We start from the raw sequence: 22,907 nt of genomic DNA, 5'->3' as shown, positions 1-22,907 counted from the left end.
GCAATAAATTTGAGCACATTTCTTAGATATGTCTGAGTGAAGATGGGGGCTTGAGGTCTTAAAATGCAGCTACTATACTTTATTGCATTGCATTCTGCTAACACTTGTACTAACTTATTTTGAGGGTATTATTTATTCACCCTGTACTTTAAAGAGGCAATTTATACCTACCATTCTATATTTCTGTGGAATACTTTCAAGGGGTATTCATATTAAAATATCACCAAATTGTGTCCGCTTTGTGCTATGGATATTTGATTCCTGCTATCAGTGCAACATGTAGTCAGGCAGTCACATAAAATGAATACTTCTCTATGTTCCTAGATGCCATAAAAAGTTTACACCAAGACATCGATATAGTTATTATTTCTACTTTCCATATATCTGCGAATTATGTACCTTAGTGGCATCTCCAGTAAAGTTAAAAGAAATCAATTACAATAACATCAAATTGGCAGTCAGGAAATGGACCTCTCTTATTTCCTCTGTAATGTATTAGATTCAGGATATAGGTGTTTGATGTTGTAATGCTATTGTGGGAGAAAATCAGATTATTACCTTTGCTCAATATGCATGCTTCACATTTAACAAGCAGATATATCACTAGAAGAGCCTTTTGGCATAATTGCCATAGATTGCCAATAGAGTTCCCATTCTTGCAGTTCTTCTTAAAAGAATAATGTACAAAAAATACAATTCCCACCTCCTAATCCATTTAACTAGCTTACGGCAAGAACTGCTTCCTGTTCCAATTGCGATGCCAGACCCCAGTTTGGGATCAAAATATATCTGCAATTTATCTCCAGTGTCTACAGGCTGCCGGTTCACACTCAGCTACTCCTACTGTCCAAGATAACTCAGTCAGTAGAGCATGAGACTCTTAATCTTAGGGTCCTGGGTTCAAGCCCCATGTTGGGTAAAAGATTCCTGCATTGCAGGGGGTTGGACTAGATGACCCTCATGGTCCCTTCCAATTCTATGATACTAAGAAGCTTCCTAAAGGTACCCCTGCCGGTACGGGCCAGTCGTGTCCGACTCTAGGGTTGTGCGCCCATCTCTCTTAAGAGGCCGGGAGCCAGCGCTGTCCGAAGACACTTCCGGGTCACGTGGCCAGCGTGACAAGCTGCATCTGGCGAGCCAGCGCAGCACAATAGAACGCTGTTTACCTTCCCGCTGGAGTGGTACCTATTTATCTACTTACACCCGGGGGTGCTTTCGAACTGCTAGGTTGGCAGGCACTGGGACCGAGCAACGGGAGCTCACCCTGCCGCGGGGATTCGAACCGCCGACCTAACGATCGGCAAGTCCTAGGCGCTGAGGTTTTACCCACAGCGCCACCCGCGTCCCAAGAAGCTTCCTATATTTCACTAAATCTCTCTTCGTAACAGCAAATCCTCTCCTTTGGTTCATGTGACTGATCAGATCAGCTTCACAGTTTTAAAAATGGAATTCCTAGTGTGATGGCATAATATGAAATGGAGCTTCCAGCTCTCAGGCCTTGAAGTCTATCTCCATTCTCCCACCTTTGGTGGTTGGTTGGGAGGGTAGTGAGTTGTTTTCTGACCTTTTTAGTGTTCATCTTTTAGTCAGGTGAATAGGATTTGTTCTTTTAATATCATTTAGGTATTGTGTTTTACTCCTGTTTTATACATCTGTAATGCATTTTATGCTGTAAGTTGCCTTGGAGCAGTCCTGCTTGTGAAAAGTGACAAACAAATTTAATAAATAGAAACAGAAAATAAGGGACTGGCTAGCCTGGGTAACTATGCATTTTGGCCGATTTGGAGGCTGCCATTTGCTGCACCTCCTCAGGCAGTATAATGTCACAAGACAGCACTGAGATTGGACAATGTGTGATGATAGCCCTGGAGCCTCCAGGGCGATAGGACCACAGGTCTTTGTGCTTCAGCAATTGTTATAACTGCACATACATGGATAGCTAAAGCTGATATTACCCATATTCAGTTAAACGGAAATTGCTGCAGGTGACAAATATTACCATTAAACAGCATGAGTTCTGTGAAATTGATATCATTACAAGAACACAATCTAATCAAGCAGTCTGGAAGTTCACAAACAATGGATGGTGGGTAATATCCTTCTTGGTCTCCAGTATTTAGTAATCAGAGATATACAGGAATCCTATTTTTAATGTCGTGTAGCTAATAATCATTGATAGATTATTCCTCCACAATTGTCTCAGGTCTCATACTATTAGTGGCAATCACAGTATCTTAGAAGAACTGAGTTTATATCTTGATTTATGTTGAAGATATAATTTAATTGTGTGTTGCATGAAAAAGTGTGGCCTCCTTGTGTGTACTCAGTCTGTTGGCAAACAGGTGCATTGAATGCCTTGAGCACCAGCTCTTAGAGAGGGTTAAAAGGAGAGAATCTCCCTTTACCAAATATCTGAGCAGCACTTCCCACATTGTGACAGCCACACTTGGAGATTACAACTGGCAAAAAGCCTCTCAATAGGTGGGTCCTCTCCCATGGAAAGTCTCTCCATTAAGAGTCATCCCAACAATAAACCATGCCGGCAATAAAAGACTGACTAATAATATGAGAGACAATCACTTAAATGATATTATTGTTATTATTGCAACATTAATATCCCACAGCACTGCTAATTTATAAAACACGTGTTGATCTTCTTCTTTTATCCAGGCCTGTTCCAGAATTCTATTCAAATCTCCAGTCTAAATTAATTAAAGGACAGCCTACATTCATTTTTCTCTCTCCCTCTTACCCATTATCTGCTTCTATATTTGGGAAAGAAACTTCTGCAATTTGGTCTCTTGATGCTATTAATGTCAGTAGCACTAGCAGCAGGAGATATATACAATCCTGGCAGGTAAAAAGCTTTTCCATGCGCCATTTAAAGATGCATTATCTCCCGATGTCACTGCAGTCTCATGGAAGCAACAGATCAAGATCTGCACAGACACTAGTCAACCTGATGCATCACTTGCTGGGTTTGGGTTCCTTGTTTTACTTGTTTTTAATGAGTTGTTATGTGTATATATAAAGAGAATGTAAATACAGAATGTAAATATAGGACAAATCCAGCAATTTAAATGTAGTATATTGTCTGCTACCAGTATTACTGTGAACTGTGTGCTGCAATTCTAAGAGGAACTGAGATATTCCTTCAATGTTCTTTACTTTCACTGTTGCTCTATTTTAATATAGTCTCCTACAACTATAACACATAGCTCAGATCGAAATCGGATTATAAGCAGAAATATCTATTGTGCAAGAATGAAATAGAAAACATTTGTTTGTTTGTTTTTGTTTTTAAAAAATCCCCGCAAACAGGGATATATATATATATATTTCCACCTCTCCTTTTGTAATTCACTGTTCTTGATGCCAAAACGTTTAGTCCATAGAAAGTGAATATATTCTGAATTCCCAAACGTTCTCTTGTTGGGGTTGTGACAGTGGTGCTTCTGGATAACAGGAGAGCCACCATGAAAGCTACCTGAGCTTCAAAAGTGGGATACAAAATTAAAATAACCCCCATAAATAGACCTTGCTGTACTTGACTTACAGCATTATGCATCAAAGGAGTTGATATTACTTGATACCCTTTTAGAAGATTTGGTTGAGGGCCCAAGCAAATATTTTGCCAATCACCACCATCACACATGGAGACTCCAATACCCTTCTGCATGCATGTTGGTCATTGTTTTTCTACATAAAACTACATAATACCACATAAAAATGTTCCAATTTGAAATGTTCCTGCTTATGTGTTCTAGTCAGCCAGCCATCCCCTTATCCAGGATACTCCATTCAACTCTCCATTTCATGGAGAGCTTCGGTTCTGAAAAGTGGCACTCAAATAATGCTAGTACTGTTAAGTTGCACTCCATTTGTGTGCCTACAAATTCAGAAACAGAGTCCAGCACATCTCACTCCCAGATAAATGTGCACAGGATCCAGCCCTAGTCATTAAAAGGGCCATCCACTCCTGTTGTCTGGCATTGGTTCATGTTGCTTTTGTAAACCTTATTTTGCTCTTACGCTGTGTACCTAATAGGCAATGTGATACCGACAAATCAAATGATATTTCAGTCATTTCTACTGAGCCCTTCTCAAATGTCATGACATTTTTTAAAAGCTATATAGCATTTTCTGAGCGTTGGCAAGCCTATTATGTGCGCTTATTCTTACAAGTGTCTATAAGGCATTGCAATGAAAAATGCAAACATTAAGGTGCTGCCTTAGGCGTACAGGCCCTGTCAACTACAGGCACTGCCAGCTATCGTCAGCTGGCAACAGAGCTGGAACCAGCTTCAGCAGGATGGCAGGCAGGCTTTATCCCTGCTTCTCGAGCTGATCTTGAACTTGGGGAGAGGGGTTATGTTGTCACCAAAAGGCAATCTTTCCAACCACACTAATTTAAAGTGTGTGTGTGTGTGTGTTTAAAATACATAGGCATATTTATAAGCAAAATGCCAGCTCTCCCTTTTGTTTGAGCACTCCTAATGGCGATAATGAAGGGACGCGGGTGGCGCTGTGGGTTAAACCACAGAGCCTAGGACTTGCTGATCAGAAGGTCGGTGGTTTGAATTCCCGTGATGGGGTGAGCTCCTGTTGCTCAGTCCCTGCTCCTGCCTACCTAGCAGTTCGAAAGCACGTCAAAGTGCAAGTAGATAAATAGGTACCACTCCAGCGGGAAGGTAAATGGTGTTTCCGTGCGCTGCTCTGGTTTGCCAGAAGCGGCTTAGTCATGCTGGCCACACGACCCGGAAGCTGTACACCGGCTCCCTCGGCCAATAAAGCAAGATGAGCACCGCAACCCTAGAGACAGTCACGGCTGGACCTAATGGTCAGGGGTCCCTTTACCATTACCTTTAATGGCAATAATAGCCCTTCAAGAAACTATGGCATCCTGCTATCTCCCTATCCTCTCCAGTCAGTTGTTACTACAATGGTACCTAGGAAGTTGAACGGAATCCATTCTGGAAATCCATTCGACTTCCAAGACGTTCGGAAACCAAGGCCCAGCTTCTGATTGGCTGCAGGAAGCTCCTGCAGCCAATTGGAAGCTGTGGAAGTTACATTGGACGTTCTGGTTCCACAGAACATTCACAGACTGGAACATTCACTTCTGGGTTTGCAGCGTTCGGGAGCCAAAACGTTCGACTCGCAAGGCATTCAGGATCCAAGGTACGACTGTATATGCAATGTTGATCGCACAGAGGAAGAACAGGGATGAGCACTCATGCCCTGTCCTCTTTGGCACATTCCCAGCCATTCACAGTAGGAGGGTGGCCACCAGCACTGTGTATCAGGGAGTCTGCAGGAGTTGAGCAAGCTCCCTGCTATGGACCATCACCCTCCAACTCATGGAGGGTGAACGGAAATGCAATGGAACAGGTGGAGTAAAGGTGCTCATCCCCACTTCCATATCTATATGAAGAGGAACAAATGTCTGAGTAGGGTTTCTGTCCCTCTTGATCCCATCCTAAATCCAACGTTGTTATATCACACGTAGGGATGGGGGAGAGATTTGATTCAGTTTGCATTTAAAGGAGAATCTAGAAAGTTCACAAACCAAAACACAACCATCTTTCAAAATCTGCACTTTAGCAATGCAGTTCTTCAGACAAGTAATATATACAAAAAAGCACATGCTAGGATCCACAACAGTGAAAATAACACACAAGCATGCATTATATTCCCCACCTTGCAACCAACTCCAAAACACGTGCATAGAAAAACAGCATGCCAGGGAGCAATATTTAGCCTAACTTTTTTACTAACATTTTTCCAAATGCAGGTGAGGGAGATTTTGGTGGGGAAGCATTCAAACATGCAGGAAAGTCACAGTCCAGGGAAAAGCCTTATCACTGGAATGTGCTGATTGCAGAAATCAGTGAAAAAACCTGGCCCCTGAGTGTGGTACACTGACCAGAGTTCGGCTTCCTTTGCTTTTTGTGTTCTTTAAAAATTGCCATTTAACAAGCAGTAAAAGGTAAAGGGACCTCTGACCATTTGGTCCAGTCATGACTGACTCTGGGGTTGCGGCGCTCATCTCACTTTACTGGCCGAGGGAGCCGGCGTACAGCTTCCAGGTCATGTGGCCAGCATGACTAAGCCACTTCTGGCGAACCAGAGCAGTGCACGGAAACGCCTTTTACCTTCCCGCTGGAGCAGTACCTATTTATCTACTTGCACTTTGACGTTCTTTCAAACTACTAGGTTGGCAGGAGCAGGGACCGAGCAACAGGAGCTCACCCCGTCACGGGAATTCAAACCACCGACCTTCTGATCAGCAAGCCCTAGGCTCTGTGGTTTAACCCACGTGTCCCTCCTTGACAAGCAGAGACTCAGGTAAAGCTTTTCTTCCCACCTCAACATTGTGATGCAGTGAGTGGTGGAGGAAATGTCGCCTGCTTCTGGTTTTCTGCATCCATAAAGACAAAGAATGTTTTGTCCATAAAAGAGATGAACACAAGGTGCAATCTAAACCCACCTCCCTTCTCCACCGCAAGCAGATATGACTAAACAATAATATCAGCGTTAGTAAAACCTACACAGCTTGATCATCAAACACATGGCTGACCTCCTACACTTCAGCAGCCTATACAGTGAATAACTGGCATGCAGGACTACCAGCAGGAGTATAAATGAAGAGGGAAAGCAACTGGGGTAGGGAGTAGGATATATATCCTCAGCACTATCCCATTCCAAGTGTAATGACTCCTCTTGGATGGAATTCATTTCTGTAGTCACGCTCCAACCCACTAGCAGTAGTTCTTAAAACACCCAAGCCTGTGTTATCCAAAGAGCAGCACCTTATTTTGGGGTGTTCTAATATCTGAAGGGGGATGCGGGTGGTGCTGTAGGTTAAACCACAGAGCCTAGGACTTGCCGATCAGAAGGTTGGCGGTTCGAATCCCCGCGACGGGGGTGCTCGGTCCCAGCTCCTGCCAACCTAGCAGTTCGAAAGCACGTCAAAGTGCAAGTAGATAAATAGGAACCGTTCCGGTGGGAAGGTAAATGGCATTTCCATGCGCTGCTCTGGTTTGCCAGAAGCGGCTTAGTCATGCTGGCCACATGACCCGGAAGCTGTACGCCGGCTCCCTCAGCCAATAAAGCGAGATGAGTGCCACAACTCCAGAGTCTGTCACGACTGGATCTAATGGTCAGGGGTCCCTTTACCTTTTTACTATCTGAAGGAGTGGAGGGTTTCCCCCATCCTTCACCTAACCTGTCCGTATTCATCTGGCTATTATCAATTCAATATAATTGAATTATGCTGTCAACTCCATAATGTGGTCAAAGCATTGAAGACTTTTTTTTCTTTCAGGGTTCCTGTACTTTGAACAGCTGTACAACTAGTAAATGTTCAACAACAGAACCTTTAATGACAGGGAAAACTTCAGCTCCTCAGTTGCTTGCCTGTCATGCAGACGTTAATGGAACAGGAGGTACAAGTTTATTAAAGAGCATTTCTCCCTTTCCTGGTAGAGCTCCTGTACCTTAGGCACCTGCATAAAATTCAACAGATGTTTTTCAGGGCATGGAACAGTTAGCAGTGTGGAAAAGTGTATCCATTAAGCATCTGCCCATCCAACATAAAATTGTTTAAAGTTCCGGAAATGCTTCCAGGAAAAATATACCAATCATAGCATAGAATAGCATCATAAACCGATATGGAGTTCAGTATGTGGTAAAACAGCCCTTATGTTTACTTCACCACAGCAACCCACTTTAAAGGAAGTTACCCAAGGAAATAAATAAGGGGAAAACCTGTAACAGGTTATGTATGCCATCTTCCAGCTTCCTGGGGCCTGATCTAATATGAACACAGAAAGCAGCCATACTAAGCCAGGCCACTGACACAAGTGACAGCTGAAGCCACAATCAACTGGAAGTGCTGCAGTAAGGCATGGAAATGTGCCGTGACACACAAAGCACTTGCATCAGCAGGAATGATTGACAGGCAGTGGCATAGCAAGGTCAGGTGGTACCAGGTGCGGAAAATTTCTTGTCACCCTCCACCCCACATTGAAATCTAGTTGGACTCCCAAGAGACTGCGATCTAAAGGTAAAGGTAAAGGGACCCCTGACCATTAGGTCCAGTCGTGGCCGACTGTGGGGTTGCAGTGCTCATCTTGCTTTATTGGCCGAGGGAGCAGGCATACAGCTTCCGGGTCATGTGGCCAGCATGACTAAGCCGCTTCTGGCAAACCAGAGCAGCGCACGGAAATGCCATTTACCTTCCCGCCAGAGCGGTACCTATTTATCAACTTGCACTTTGACGTGCTTTCGAACTGCTAGGTTGGCAGGAACAGGGACCGAGCAACGGGAGATCACCCCATCCCAGGGATTCGAATATCTGACCTTCTGATCAGCAAGTCCTAGGCTCTGTGGTTTAACCCACAGCGCCACCCGCGTCCATTTTATACTGCAATCTACTCACAGTATAAAAAGACTAGCTGTGATCTACCCATTGTCATTGCCAGGAGTTGTTCAGCTTTTTTTAGGGGAGGGTTGGCCAAAGTTGTTGAGCTTTTGGGGGGGGTTACAGGGTTTGAGTCCTGAGTTGAGGGAGCTTCTGCTTCTCTCCTTCCCTCCACCCGCTGCTTGTTTGCCTGCCTGCCTCCTGCCTGCCTCCTCTGATGACACCCGGGGCAGTCCGCCCTCACCACCCCCACCTTGTTCCACCCCTGTTTACAGGTAACGTCAGATGGTGTCACCTCAGTGACAGGTGGGTTTGGCTTGCAAGAAATGACCTCATGGGCCATTTGGATGGACTACCTGCACTCAGTGTTGTGAAGAGTGGTAAACAAATGGAATAAATAAGAAATGAATGAATGAATGAGCTGTTCCCATATCCCTGATCTAGCTCATTGTTGTCTGTAGGACTTTCCCAGCCCTATTGGAAGATGCCAAAGATTAAACAAAGGACTTTCTGCATAGCTAGCATATGTTTTACCAGTGCGCTATTGTCCTTTCCATCTGTGTGGCAAGAATTTCTCAGGCCACCACTGTAGGGCTGGGAACCTGTGGCCCTCCAGGTATTTTCCCACTCAGGGTCCCATCAGTTCTAGGCTAAGTTCACCATCCCTACACTGCGGGCTCCCTGTTCAGTGAAGTCGACTGCTGACTTTCTCACTCTTCTTCCTGTACCAGATCCATGTGGAGGAAACAGGGCATAGGAGATGGCTCTGTCCCTGTGACTCTGCATAGAGGTTCAGGAGCTAAATTAGAAAGAAGGGATGGGAAAAGCTTCACGTGCTTAATTTCTCTGTGCTGGGCTGCTGATGCAGATGAGCAGGGTTGGGCAAAAAAAAGGTAGGAATACCAGTGAGGAGACAGGGAAGGAAGTTAAGAAGTATCTTGGGGCCATCTAGGGAATCTCTGAACCATGAGGGCATTGAGGAATCAAAGAGAGGAGTGGGACTTTGCCCAGAAGGGTCTCTCTCACTGCTGCATCTGCCAAGCAGCTCTTAAATTGCATTGCTATCATGATAGAAACATAAGATGTTTGGAATTACCAGCTCAGCAGCTTTTTCTTCTATGAAGTAAAGCCATTTAATATCTCATGTGACTTGGGCACTGTGAGATTCTAGCCATTCCATAACTTTTGCTGGGCTGTATCCAAGACAGCCAAGCGTATGGGAAGATGCCAAGTTTCTGTAAAGTCTAATCCCCCCTTCTCTCCCCCCCCCCCCGCAATGACCCACATAAAGAATGCCAGTTACAAACTGATCCAAGAATATATGGCGTGTGCACATCCCCTTGAAGGGTATACTGCACTGCTTTCCATGCCAGTGACACAGAAAGCGCTGGAGAAATTTGCCTGGCAATATTTCCTGCCGTGCAAACTGGATAGGCTGAAAATTAATATTCTGATAAAATGGATATGGAATACAGTCATATATATAAATACACACACAAAATAATCCCTACGCTTTCACTTTTAAAAGTTTGGGGAAACAACTTACTCAGCTCCTGCATTGATGATGCGATTTGATTATGCAACCTCTCCCAGACTAAGATCACTTTAATATTGTTCAATTGTTTGGCATTCACTACTTTGGCTGTCTCTTCCTATACGATGCTTATTATCAGAAATGTGAGCAATTACCGAGACTATCTCGTCCTCCGCCGGTACGGTAGCTGCTGAGAGCGCGGCTGCTAGTGCGGCTGCCCTGGCTGCCTTCTTCATTGCTCTCTGAGTCTGAAGATTGGTAAAGTAGTTGACAGCTGCAAACTCGATAAGTGCAGAGAAGACAAAGGCAAAGCACACAGCAATGAACCAATCCATGGCAGTAGCATAAGACACCTTGGGCAAAGAGTGGCGGGCGCTGATGCTCAACGTAGTCATTGTGAGGACAGTGGTGATCCCTGCAAAATAAGGGTGACAAGGAAGCTGTTAGGCCTCTGCATGTATCCTTTTTCAGGCTTCCAAGCTCTGCACACACCAACTTCTCTTTGTGTAACTGCCATGTACCCAATAAACAGATTTACAGCCTGAGCTAGAAGCCACAGCAAGTACTATTCATTTCCACTGGCAGGAGCAGAGAAGCGTTCAGTGACACTCAATTCCTAGAGCTGCAGAGCTACAGGCTTGCAATGAGATCCTATGGAAGTTTAGAAACCATCTCCCCAGCAAGAGTTCAGTTAGATCCATGACTACACAGAAGATTCAGTGGCACTTACCCCCAGGTAAATCCTCAACACATAGTTTTCCTCTGTCACATTCTTTAATTAAAAACAATGCTAATCTCTATCGCAGTACAATACCCTGAACGAACGAAGCAACGAGCAAATGAAGGTCATGAGAAGAAAGCATGAATACCAGCCACAGTTCTTGCTGGGACGGCTTCTTTGTTGATCCAAAACACAACTTGGGATAGGATTACAGTCATAATGCAGGGGATGTATGTCTGAATGAGATAGTAGCCTATTTTCCTTTGCAGATGAAAATAGAGTACCTGAAGTGAATACTCGCCTATGAGAAACACACAAAGCAATGAAAAATGGTGGATAAATGGAATGATGCAGAGTGGTTTCGGGCAGAGATGATAGTACCAGCATACCAAAAACTGTCCTAGCTGGAACAGACTCCTTATTAATCCAGAAAGACACCTGAGAGAGGATGACTGTCATGATGCAGGGAGTATATATCTGAATCATGAAGTAGCCCATCTTCCTTTGTAAGTGGAAATAAACAGTCATTATTACGTATTCACCTGTTAGGAAACAAGTATATCAGCATTATCTTTGTCCATGTATTAGAGAATCTTGGAATGTCTTAAATAAACACATAGGGAGGGCTGTGTGTACTCATCATTAAAAAATAACTATTCTGTTATCAGGAAAAGCTGCATCTGCAACATATTCTACCCTTTCGCATTTCCCCCGTATTTTTCAATTAATTCTGGTTTTACTTTATATTAGGGAGGCCTTGTCCACGTCCCTTTGAAATGCTAGGCTTCTCAGCTTTCAACAGACATTGTCCACAAACTTCCAGGGATAACTTCACAACCATATGGACTAAACAATTTTTTTGTGGGGGGGTGATGAAAGAGAGCACAGGAAGCTGAATTTTACACCCAAGACAACATCTTGTATTTCTCAAGTGTTCCTGCTGTATATAAACCTTGTGAATAAAATGGTATAAAATAGTTTTGCCTAGGAAGCTTTGAGGCAAAGTGTGGATTCAGAGTCCCATAACACACCCGCTTCCTTGCCTTTGCACCTCAGCCTATAACCGCCTTCTGCATGGCAGCAAAGAGAGCTGGCCTGGAACTGGGAGGAGCAATCAGAACTCCCAGCAATAGATTCATTATCAAAGGACTAGCAGTTGGAGCAAGCGTGCCATTGGACACATAGACAAGTCACACTGTGAGAGTGTAAAAAGTACCATGTTGAAAATCTCAGAGGTCATATGCTAATGTTGGCACTCTGCATGCAGATGTGATCTTACCTGTATTGGATTTTATTGTTTCACTAGAGACTGTTTGCCCTATAAGATCATACTGGAGAAGACTGGAAGATTCTTGTGGAATTTCCACCGAATACAATGGTCCTTTTTTCCAGGTGTAAATAATCTCACTTTTAGGATAGGCGTCTGAGTCAGGCAGGGAGAGAGAAAGAGAGAGAGGAGGGGGGTTGTCATGTGCTAATTATACTTAACTCCGAGTGCCAAAATAAGCAGCAAATCTCTTCTTTGGTAGACGCTGCTGTTGAAGCACACTGTGTGGTGTGATCTATGTTCTATGCACTGTTCCCGTTGCTGTTATTGAACCATCACATGCTCTAGTTCAGAATGGCCAGAGAATACTGTACTTTGGCTTCTGCAGACTCTCTGTTTGGGCTAGAGGGTCTGAGTATTGAAAATGCAAGAAGTATTTCAAACTCTCCTGGTTAAACAGACTCAGGGATTTGCTCCAGGCTTATCTCACAGTCTAGATCTATGGGGGAAATGGACACCCCCATATTCCATTTGCTGAAGGAAAAGCCAACAAGGCAAACGTTTTCTGCTTCTCCAGCACGACTCTTTAGTTTCTGTGCAACTTTCACACTTGTGGACAGGAGGTCCTAATAGCTGTGAAATGCAAGGGGTACAATGCAGGCCCAGGGCACAATGCAGCCACTGGCGGAGGAAGAGGAGTGCAGGGGGAGTGCACCCCCCCTGGCAGCACGATCCCCAGGGTGCCATCGCGGCTGTTCCCCCGCCCGCGCTGGGCGTCCCACCCCCACAGGCGGCGCGTCACACCCCTGGGACGTGCGCCAGCCCCACCCCCGCCTGCTCTCCGCCCCCAGTGCCGGAGCATGAAGCTCTGCCACTGAATGCAGCTCTCCAAGCCTCTCTGCCTGGATCCTGGAACTCTGCCCAGGCCACACCCCTCACTGACCCTGTTTTGCACCCTGAGTGTTTTTGCCAGGCTGAAATCTGCCCATGAACTCAGCTACTGCCTCTTGTTTGCCTGGATGGGAGATGCATGAGGGTATGTGAGTGGGTGTAGAAACTAGCCTATTCTACAAAGGTAAAATTTACGTTAATTGTTCTGCCCACTTCTGCCGCTGGTCTCACTGCCGCTGGCAGCTTGCCCAGAATGCAGTACGCAGTCCTCAGGCTGAAAAAGGTTCCCCTTCCTGGCACAGCATAAAATTTAAACACACACCAGATTAGCACAGCAGCCAGTCACAACAGCATTATTATTCCCCCATCACGGTTTTATTTATTTATAATATTTCTCTTACCCGCTCTTCATTACCAGAGCAATCCCATTACCATCACATTGACATTAAAATCACGTACACGTTTAAACAACAACAGGCAGGAAAATATCCAAATTAGCACGCAACCAGCAATGTAAAATAGCAACGCAAAAAAGGCATTCAGCTGATGCCAAAAACTCAGCAGAATCAGCACCAACCACTTATGGGAAGGGAGGGAAGTCTAGAAATGGTTTGGTGAGTTTCCTCCATAGATCTTAATTCATAGGCAGGTCAATAGAATGAAGACTCTCTGTCTTCAGTCAGTGCAAGCAGCTTGAACTTTGCTCAGCAGCATGTGAAAAACATCCATGGAGCTCTTTCAAGACTGGTGCAATATGTTCATGGTGGCAATCCTAGCTATGGCTGTTCCAAAGTAACTTCAAAGGCAACCTGACATTTTACATTAATCCAGTCTTGAGGTTACCAGCAGATGGATCATTCTGGCCAGACTATCCAGGAAAAGCCACAGTTGCCTTACCAGCCAATGCCAGCAAAATGTATTTCTCTCCATAGAGACCACTGGTGCCTCCAATGACAGTGATGGATCTCAGAGCATCCCCCGGAATATGTGTCTGTTCCTTCAGAGGAAGTGCAGCTCTGTGCAAAACAGGTAACTTGCCCAGTTTCTGGGCCTGGGAACCAGCCACCAACCAAGTCTCCATTTTATTGGGAACCTGTCTCAGTGTTGGTGTCCATTTCAATTTTATTCTCAAGGTACCTCAGAAACTTGTCACAGCAGCTTTCTAAGCATTCTAAAATCATATTAACAGGAATCAATCTTTAAAAATTCCCCTATGGTGGAGTATTTTAATTTCAATGTCAGCTGGCAGGGTTTTTTGTTATATTATTATTATTATTATTATTATTATTATTATTATTATTATTAATATTATTTCTTTTGTTACAACTGCAAATACAAAATTGAAAGAAAGAAAAATTCCCATACCACTCAGAACAACTCTGCCACATGGCTATCTGAGGATGCAACAGAGATCCTTTTTTGCCACCTTCACCACCATGTGGTGGGAACAATTGTGTGCTCTAGCAAACATTATGTCATCTTCCTGCTGAGATTTGCTCTACTTGCATCCCAGCCATTGTCCAAATTGCTTCATTTTCCTAAGCCGCCTTGAAAATAAGGGAGAAGACGGGGCTCCGTGCCACTGCGATCACGTTGAATACCTGCTTCACCACACCGTTCCACAGCAACAATAGGGCTCAATAAGATCACCGCCTCTGTCACAAAATCCCTCGGAGTATTCAGGAATCCATCAGATTCCATTAGTCTCTGGGAGTGGACCATCTTCATGTGTTCCCAATCCCTGCAGGAGGAACTGACGCTATCAGACCAAACCTCACCAAGGAATGGTCTGACCATGACAGTGGATTAACTTTCCTGTACACCATTTAGACATGACTGTTGTTAAGTGGAAAACAGATACAGTGGAACCTTGGTTCTCGAACTTTATCTGTTCCAGGAGTCCATTTGACTCCTAAAACTGTTTGAAAACCAAGGTGCAGCTTCTGATTGGCTGCAGCAGCTTCCTGCACTCAAGCAGAAGCCACGTCAGATGTTCAGGTTCTGAAAAACATTCGAAAACCGGAACACTTTCAGATTTTCAGCTTTCGGGAGCTAAAATGTATGAGTACCAAGGTGTTTGACAACCAAAGTAAGACTGTAAAGAAAAAGAAACTACAAGCCCCCTGCTCCAGACTATCCTCTTTAAGTTCTGGTGCAAATACCAAATCAATGGCATGCACTGCAGCATGCTTCATGGCTGCTGTGGTAGCCGTGAAGTGCTGAGTTGGGGTGGGCGAGGCACCAGCAGCACCCCTATTTTGCCTCCTGGACCCACACTAGATGCAATCCCTTGAATTCTACACAGGAGTGGAACGGTCTGGTGAGTGAGACAGAATCCTTATGGACCACAGTGACATCCTCCTTGCCCTGCTGTTTACCAAAGTACTCAGGTAGATAAAACTGCACCAGGCCAATTCCACCCAACTAGTCCACCCAGGTCGTGGTAATACACACCAGCTTAGCTCCCTCATCTATGACCAAATTGTGAGTGACAGATATTTTCTTAAAGACCAACTTGGCGTTAAGTAACCATACCAGAGTGGCTGAAAGGACAACCTAGGTCTTGGTGGATGGAGAAAAGACTCAAAAAGGGCACAGCTATCAACCATCTCACTCCCCCTGCTCCTCACTTTTGTTGTATATGGTCACTGTGCTTATCTTCCATATATTTATTCTTTACACAGAACTGTCGCCATTTGTACCTCTTACATTTCATGGCCACCTGGCCCCAGTGGGTTAGTTCCGAATGAAATTGGTTGAACAGAGATCCCAATGAAATCAATCCAACAAGTTAGTCATGACTTAAGTCCCATTGATTTCAATGGGACCAACTTAGCAACTAACTAAGCACTGATCCAAGCCTATGTTTTATATATTTTTCTCTATAGGGTGGGTGGTGGATGAATGGACAGCTGTCTGCCAGTTGAGACCAACATTTTATGCATTTGATAAGATCAGTTCTAGTCCACAATAGCTTACTCCATAATAAATCTATTAGTCTATAAAGTGCCAAAAGACACTGTCGTTTTTGTTGCAGCAGGCTAATGCCATCCCTGTGTTCTAATTTTCAAAGTAGATTAAACTTCAGGAAGTATTATACTGCAATTCCAACAAGACACATCCACCTCCCTCAGTAAATCATTAATTGTAACTATTCCTATCATGCATGATAACTAAGCAATAGTGATGATATCCAGGTTTATGCAGAAACCACTGAAGCAGCTCTCCAACCCAAAAATGTTGCCCGTACATTTTAACCTGTGGCTGAAAGAAAGGAAGCCATGGTATCCTTCACAGAGCATCTTGAAGCCTCATTCATCATGTCTTTAGGTACTCTCCCTCCTTCCACACCAGCAGGTGAGAACTTCCATATTCCTACTAGACTAGGTGACAAATATCACTTCCCTTGCCAAAGAACTGGAGAGGGAGATGTGAAACTAAGAATTAAATTCAGGAAAGATCCTTTATTTTTCCATCAACTTGGGCAAAGCACCCTGAAGCGAGACTCAAGGCAAACTTGTTTTCACATCCTAAATCAAATTCCATGAGACAGCTTTTCTAAACTTGAGATCTGAAACATGGCATCTTTCATCCCCAGCTTCCAATTACAAGGCTTCACACAAGCTTTGATAGCTAAGTTCAGTGCACAATGGCCAAGTTTCTCTTCCACTGTTAACTCGTCCTTGTGCAGCAGACTCCTAGGCAAATAGTTTGGCTGGGAAAGAATAAAGGGTTGAGTGTGTGCCCATTTTCTCCCTTGGCACTGATTTAGCACAGGGTGTGAAATCTTTGACTCCCCAGATGCTGCTGGACTACAACTCCATTTTCCCTTACCATTGGCCATGCTGGCTGGGGCTGATGGGAGTTGAACAACAACATAGGTTCTACGCCTATGAGTCCTTATCTTAAAGCCTACTGACCCAAGCAGGTATCATTCTTGAGGATAGCCAAGTTTTACCAAGTGATTTTCTCTAAAAGGTTTACAGCAATGACTAAAATTGCACCTCTGGTTGTAACTTAAGATTGGAATAATCATTTCATTCTCCTCAGCCCCTTAAATATAAAATGCTTCTTAAAGGAATAGATAAGGAAAGTGGCTGTGGGGATCAGTGCCAATTCTGATGCACCCCAGACTTACAATCACAGACACTGAAAACTTATGACTATTACCTATTATTATTATTATTATTATTATTATTATCACTGCACCAATCATTACAAGTTACTACCAAGGCCATGTTCAGCTGAGGTAGCAAAGCACAGTCCAGGAACTCTGTAAGAAAGCATTGCTTTGAGCAGCCGACCTGGTTGCCTAGCCTAGAAGATCCTACTGCAGCAAATTATTTCATTAAGGGCCCATTTTTAAGAAACATACTAGCATTATAAGAGATTGTGCTAAAGACCCTATTTCAAGAAACAGTATATCAAGAGGCAGTATATTATGTTGCCTAAGACTTTGCTTCTACTGAAAGATAGGAACTATTTGCATACTTACAGCTCCCAAACTTCAGGGGACAAGCATGTCCATCCATAGGGAAGTTTACCAGACGCATAGGACAGTCAGCATTAATGGTAAGTCTACAAAGGAGAGCAGAATTGTGCTGAGTTAAATCACCAGCAGATTGGGGGTGTGTGGAAATACATGTCAGAACAAAAGTACATGCCATTAGAGTGCCTACTTACCTCATGGTATAGAGGATGGTGCCGTTCTGCATTATCCTGAAAAGTTTGTTTGGAGTTGTCATATTATGAGCAATTGACTTCTTCCCGTTTCTAAAAAAGGTGTCTGGTGTCCATATTTTACTGACCATTAAATTGTTCAACCTCAGAATTTCAGTGGGCCCACCAAATTTCAACCTCTCATCGATCCACATTTGCCGAAAGAAAACATCCATGGTATATTCCTATTGAGAAAACAAGTGAGCTGAAGATCAGGACCCAGCCTCTCTAGTAACAATATATGGTTACTTAGTGGGAAGGCTTACATGCACATGTTAACCACACTCCATTCACTACTTAATCACTTTAATCCTATTATCCTTAAGTAATTCCTTAAAAAGGAGCCAGCCTATGAAAGGAAAACATATCCTATTTCATGATAAATTGCCCCAAATTAATCAGTGAATAATGGATAATTTGCTATCACAAAAACAGATATCTTGATATGTATTCATAAAACAGAATGTAATTCCTGAAACTAATGCCTTATAACAGATATGTGGTATTGATTTAGGATGACATTTCTTTTTATTTTTTAGCAGAGGTTTGGATTTAACTGGGTTGTGGTTGGGTAAAAGCTTTCCTGGAGTGAGAGCCAAGGGAGTGGGTGGGAAGAGATTTAGTGGATTTTTATAGATTTGTTTTTGAACTAATGTATAAGAAGAGGAAGAGATTCAGGAGGTTTGAAGTATAAGCAAGACAGTCAACACTGTCTGGCCCAAGGCATTTGCTACAAATGGTGCCCCTCTGCTTGCTGTGCTATTCAAACATCAGTTCCTGCCTTCTTCTATCCCCTCTCTTCACACTGATAGTACTTCCTGAACCAGGTCCCTTCCCCCTGCAGGCAGTTGTAGGATCAAGAGTTCCATGTTCACTGTAGATGAGTAGTGGGAAATCTCTAAAAAGGGGGTCTAACCCAGCCCACCAAGCTTCCCCATCCAACCCCCAACCCAAACACACCAGACACCTATAGAAATCCAATATAATGAAGAACTTGGAAGGGAGATTGGAGCCTTCAGGACAGAACACTGTGTTTTATTATTCTGGTAACGGTGCAACTTATAACCTAACTTTTGTCCTCTTGGAAACACCAGGGCTGTTGGATCATAAAGATTTTGCCTTCAAAACCCCAGTTCACATAAATAAGAATCCTGGTTTTTGGCTGCTTCTCATTCAAATTCAGGAATGCCAGAGCAAGTTGCCAGCAGGCACTGACGTACTCACTAGCTGATTTCAGACACAACACTCAAGTATGATTTAACCTAACGTGAACAAGCCTTGGGCTCATCAACTCCATTCTCCTCTGGTACAGCCACAGTTTAGTCTAACGTCCAAACCTGGGCAAACTCTGTTTAGTCTTAACTATGGTTTACTGAAAGCCAACTTTAAACCATGGTTTCTGGTCCTGGTTTATTTCTTTAAACTATAATTAACAGTAACCACAGTTTGAAGTTTGGAAATTATGCTAAATTGCCATTAACTGGAAGCAAAAGTGATAGCTCCAGATATCCTCTTCAAAGCCACACCAGAAGAGGTGAGAGGAGCAGCCAAGCCCAAAGGTTGTTCGCATGACGCTTAACCAAGTTTAGCATTAGGTCTGAATACACCACTCCATGTTCCCTGTGAACATCAGACTGCACTTCTAAGTAAATAAACTGGTTATAGAAAGCTTCACTTCTGTTTTTCCCCTATAACATATCGCTGCTCATCAAAAGCCTCACCAACTTTTATGGCATTATACGGTATATTGTTTTTATTTTTTAACAATCATTTATGCCACCCATATTTGTGAGATTGTACCTCGTATTTCACTTCTCTTCTCAGCGCATTGTGATGCATTTTGTAAGAACTTTTAAAAATCCTTGGTAGGTAGAATGGACAGACAAAACCCAGGATTGAGTTGGAAGCACCTTATTTTACCAGCCAGCCTTTTGCCTATACAGTGGTACCTCAGGTTACATATGCTTCAGGTTACATACGCTTCAGGTTACAGACTCCACTAACCCAGAAATAGCGCTTCAGGTTAAGAACTTTGCTTCAGGATGAGAACAGAAAATGTGCTCTGGCGGTGCAGCGGCAGCAGGAGGCCCCATTAGCTAAAGTGGTGCTTCAGGTTAAGAACAGTTTCAGGTTAAGAACGGACCTCCGGAACGCATTAAGTACTTAACCCGAGGTACCACTGTATACTCAACAATAAGTTTCAATGATGCCAGGGGGAACCACAAGCATGATTGCAGCCTTTGGATAATTGATTGTTCAGACATAATAAAGAACATTCTAAGAAGATTCTAGATGCATACACACTACTGAGTTTGTAGCACAAAAATGTAGCTCCCCCCCCCCCCAATTTGGAATAGTTCTTGCTTGTCTTGAACATGCTGCTTTCAATTTAGATCCTAGATCCTGCCATCCAAGGGTGGGTGTGGTTACTTAATTCATGTTTGAAAATCATTTATTAAGTTGTCCATGTATTTTCCTCCCTGCACATGCCCCGGGTGAATGAAGAAGGAAGTAGGGATTGCAATCTTGGTATACACGCACCCACAATGCCATTGGGAAGGTGTGTATGTGAGGTTCCATTGCCAGGAACCACCTATATCTGTTCTCAAATGGATACACTGTTGGTAATGCAGAATCGCTCTGCAACGAGCTTCCATTTTGGGAACAAATAATGCTTCTCAGGGGCAAAAAAAAATATCCAGCAGATCTAGACTGTGTGTGGACTACAGTGGTATCTCAGTTTACGAACTTAATCCGTTCCAGAAGTCTGTTTTTAAACCAACACCATTCTTAAACCGAGGCACGCTTTCCCTAATGAGGCCTCCTGCCACCGGTGCCCTTCCACCATTCGGATTCCGTTCTTAGACCGAGGTAAAGTTCACAAACGGGGACACTACTTTTGGTTTTGTGGAGTTCATAATCCGAATCGTTCATTAGCAGGGCTGTTCTTAAACTGAGGTACCACTGTACATGCAAAAAGCAAGCCCAAGGTCTCCATTGATTCTAGAATAAAATGTCATGTGTGCATAGCCAGACTCCAGAATGTCAGGGATCCTAATAATACTAGGAGGAAGTTTACAGCATCTATCAAGGGCAAGCACACAACGTACTGGTGAGCCCACCCCAGGTTCCATAAATGAGTGCCTGTTGCCATCTGCTCTTTCACCGAGCAAAAGGAGCACTCCCTGCCTGACGTGCATTTGGCGAAGTTTACTTCCCCTGCTCCGAGCTCTGCTGTGTATAATTCTCCGCATTGTGGTGCAAGCGGCCGCAATCTTCTTATAGCTCTGATGCCCTCTTAACCAACAAACCCTGCTTTCCACCCAGGAAGGCCAGAGAGCAGTGGGGGGAGTGAACCCAGACATTTGCATTATGATCTAAATATTTGATTTGCAAGTGTGCTTGAGCACACGCACACACAGCTCTCCTCCCCTCGAAAAAAAAAGATGCATGCTAAAACTGCCCCGCCTGGCCCATCGCAGTCGTGCAAAACCGTTTCTCTGTGCAGCCCCAACGGGAAATGCACGGCCGGGTCCCTGCAAGGCAGAGATTGTCAAGAAGATTAAAGCGAGTAATCTGCTCTAATGACAGTCCACTCAGATGCCACCGTAATGAATCCTAGAAAACAGGGGCAGAGCAAGCTCCCTTGCAGCCGAAGGGCTTGAGAGGCAGAGAGGGAGAGGGGGGGGGCGATCTCCTTTGACACTAAGGCTCCTCTCACAGCTAGGGGGGGGTGAGTTGCTGGTGGGGGGTGTCTTACCATTTCCACATCTGACACAGGACCAAAGCTGGTCACGTAGATGTCTGTCTTGACTTCCGTCACGGCTCCTGGGAAGCGGTTCCAGGGGGCGAAAGTTTGCGTGCGCACCGTCGAGGGAAGGAAGGAGAGAGTTCAGTGAGACGGGTGTCATTTATTCTTAGGGTGCTTCCCCCTCCCCCTCCACCGAAGGACGAAACAACTTGTTTGCGCGTAGTTAGCAAAAAGTAGGGTTGGTTTGGCTTCCCCAGATGCCCAAACAGGACTTTCTTAGAAGGGGGCGTCTTGGCGATGCAATCCTGGGAGGGAGGTGGACGGGGTTGGTCTTGCCTCAGTGAAATCTCCCCCCAGGACGCCCCCATCCCACAACGGCCCCAAGGTAAGGAGCAAGCCTGGTTCCCCCCCCCCCCCCGCTTGCAGCGCGACCCCAGCGGCGCATACTCGGAAATCCAAGACCCACAACCCAAACGTCGCGGTGTCCGATGGGGCTCCCTTGAAGGGACGTGTAGGGTCGCAGCCCGCCTTGCAGGCAACTGTGGCTCGCAGGCTGCGGCTCAAGGGGAGAGGTCAAACGCCGTGGGGAAAGAGGGAAGGTGCACAAGACAAGTAAGGACCTGGGCTGCCCCTGCCGCCGAACCCGGGTCGCAGCCGGTTGTCGTAGCCGTCCAGGAGCTTGTCCAGGATCCGGGAGATGTTCTCCGAGTAGAGGTCGCCCTCGTCGGCAGCGGGGTCGTCCGCCAGCACCTTGTGGAGGCTACAGAGGCAAGCACAGAGCCCCGCCGTCACCCACAGGCTCCCTTCTTGCCCCAGACCTACTCCCACCACCACCCCTACTCCCCCCCAAAAGTTGCTTCACTTTGGATCAACAGCAAAGCAGCCCTTCCGGCCATTTGCTGTCCCAAGGTGTAGAAGAGCAAGGCTGGCCCCAACTTCTTCTGCGCCCAAGTTTGCTTTACTTACCACGCAGTGAAGCAAATCCAAGGAAGCCACCAAGCCATGCCTGCGTTCTGGCCAGGACCTGGATGCCAACCTGGTCAACTGGAGCAAATCTGAGTAGGACCCATCTTCCTTCAGTTTTGTCCTCCCACTCGGCGTTTTCGTTACTACCAGTAGTATACCCGTAGACCTAATGCTCTAGAGGAGTGTGGATGGGCAGATGGACTTGGGCTGGTTCCCCCCCCCTCCTCTCCCTGCCAGCCCCGCCTTCCAGGGGCTCCTCTTCGCCCTGTGTGTGTGTGTGTGTGTGTGTGCGTGAGTGTGTGTGTGGTCGGTCCCTGATATTCCCCCACCGTCGTTCAGGCTCATCTGAGTGCTTCAGTTGTGGAATTACAGTATGAAGGGACGGTGCCCGGTCGGAGAGCAGTGACAATAATCGAATAAGGCATTAGGGGAGATTAAAAGGAAGAAATCCACTGCTAGTTTTGGCATGGAATTAGCAGGGACCTGTTAGGAAATCTGGAAAAGCACTGGCATCTTGCTGATAGAGATTATGTTGGAAATGGCCTCAGCTTTTATTATTTTTACGGTTCACAGAGATATTATTATGCAGCCTGCACATCATTAGAACCCTCCCGCCCCACCTTTTTTTGGGGG

The 22,907-nt window shown here is 44.9% G+C and overlaps 1 protein-coding gene across 2 annotated transcripts in view; it reads right to left on the bottom strand.

The window, feature by feature from the left end:
* GABRA6 (gamma-aminobutyric acid type A receptor subunit alpha6) overlaps nucleotides 1-22,451 on the bottom strand; it is a 30,786-nt gene extending 8,335 nt beyond the window's left edge. The window contains exons 1-8 of one of the 2 annotated variants that reach the window (XM_053376464.1): nucleotides 22,275-22,451; nucleotides 21,929-22,068; nucleotides 21,318-21,385; nucleotides 17,522-17,742; nucleotides 17,334-17,416; nucleotides 11,960-12,103; nucleotides 11,070-11,222; nucleotides 10,115-10,374 (exon numbers count right to left, since the gene is read on the bottom strand). In XM_053376464.1, the coding sequence (XP_053232439.1) occupies nucleotides 10,115-10,374; nucleotides 11,070-11,222; nucleotides 11,960-12,103; nucleotides 17,334-17,416; nucleotides 17,522-17,742; nucleotides 21,318-21,385; nucleotides 21,929-22,068; nucleotides 22,275-22,312 (1,107 nt within the window). In that variant the 5' untranslated portion in view covers nucleotides 22,313-22,451. The remainder of the gene's footprint in view (nucleotides 1-10,114; nucleotides 10,375-11,069; nucleotides 11,223-11,959; nucleotides 12,104-17,333; nucleotides 17,417-17,521; nucleotides 17,743-21,317; nucleotides 21,386-21,928; nucleotides 22,069-22,274) is intronic. The other variant, XM_053376465.1, reaches the window with a different exon arrangement.
* Nucleotides 22,452-22,907: the final 456 nt, after the last annotated feature.

Source organism: Podarcis raffonei, chromosome 2 (genome assembly GCF_027172205.1).
Source record: "Podarcis raffonei isolate rPodRaf1 chromosome 2, rPodRaf1.pri, whole genome shotgun sequence".
NCBI lineage: Eukaryota > Metazoa > Chordata > Lepidosauria > Squamata > Lacertidae > Podarcis > Podarcis raffonei.
The sequence above is the reverse complement of the archived record's forward strand: the minus strand, read 5'-3'. Positions and strand labels throughout refer to the sequence as shown.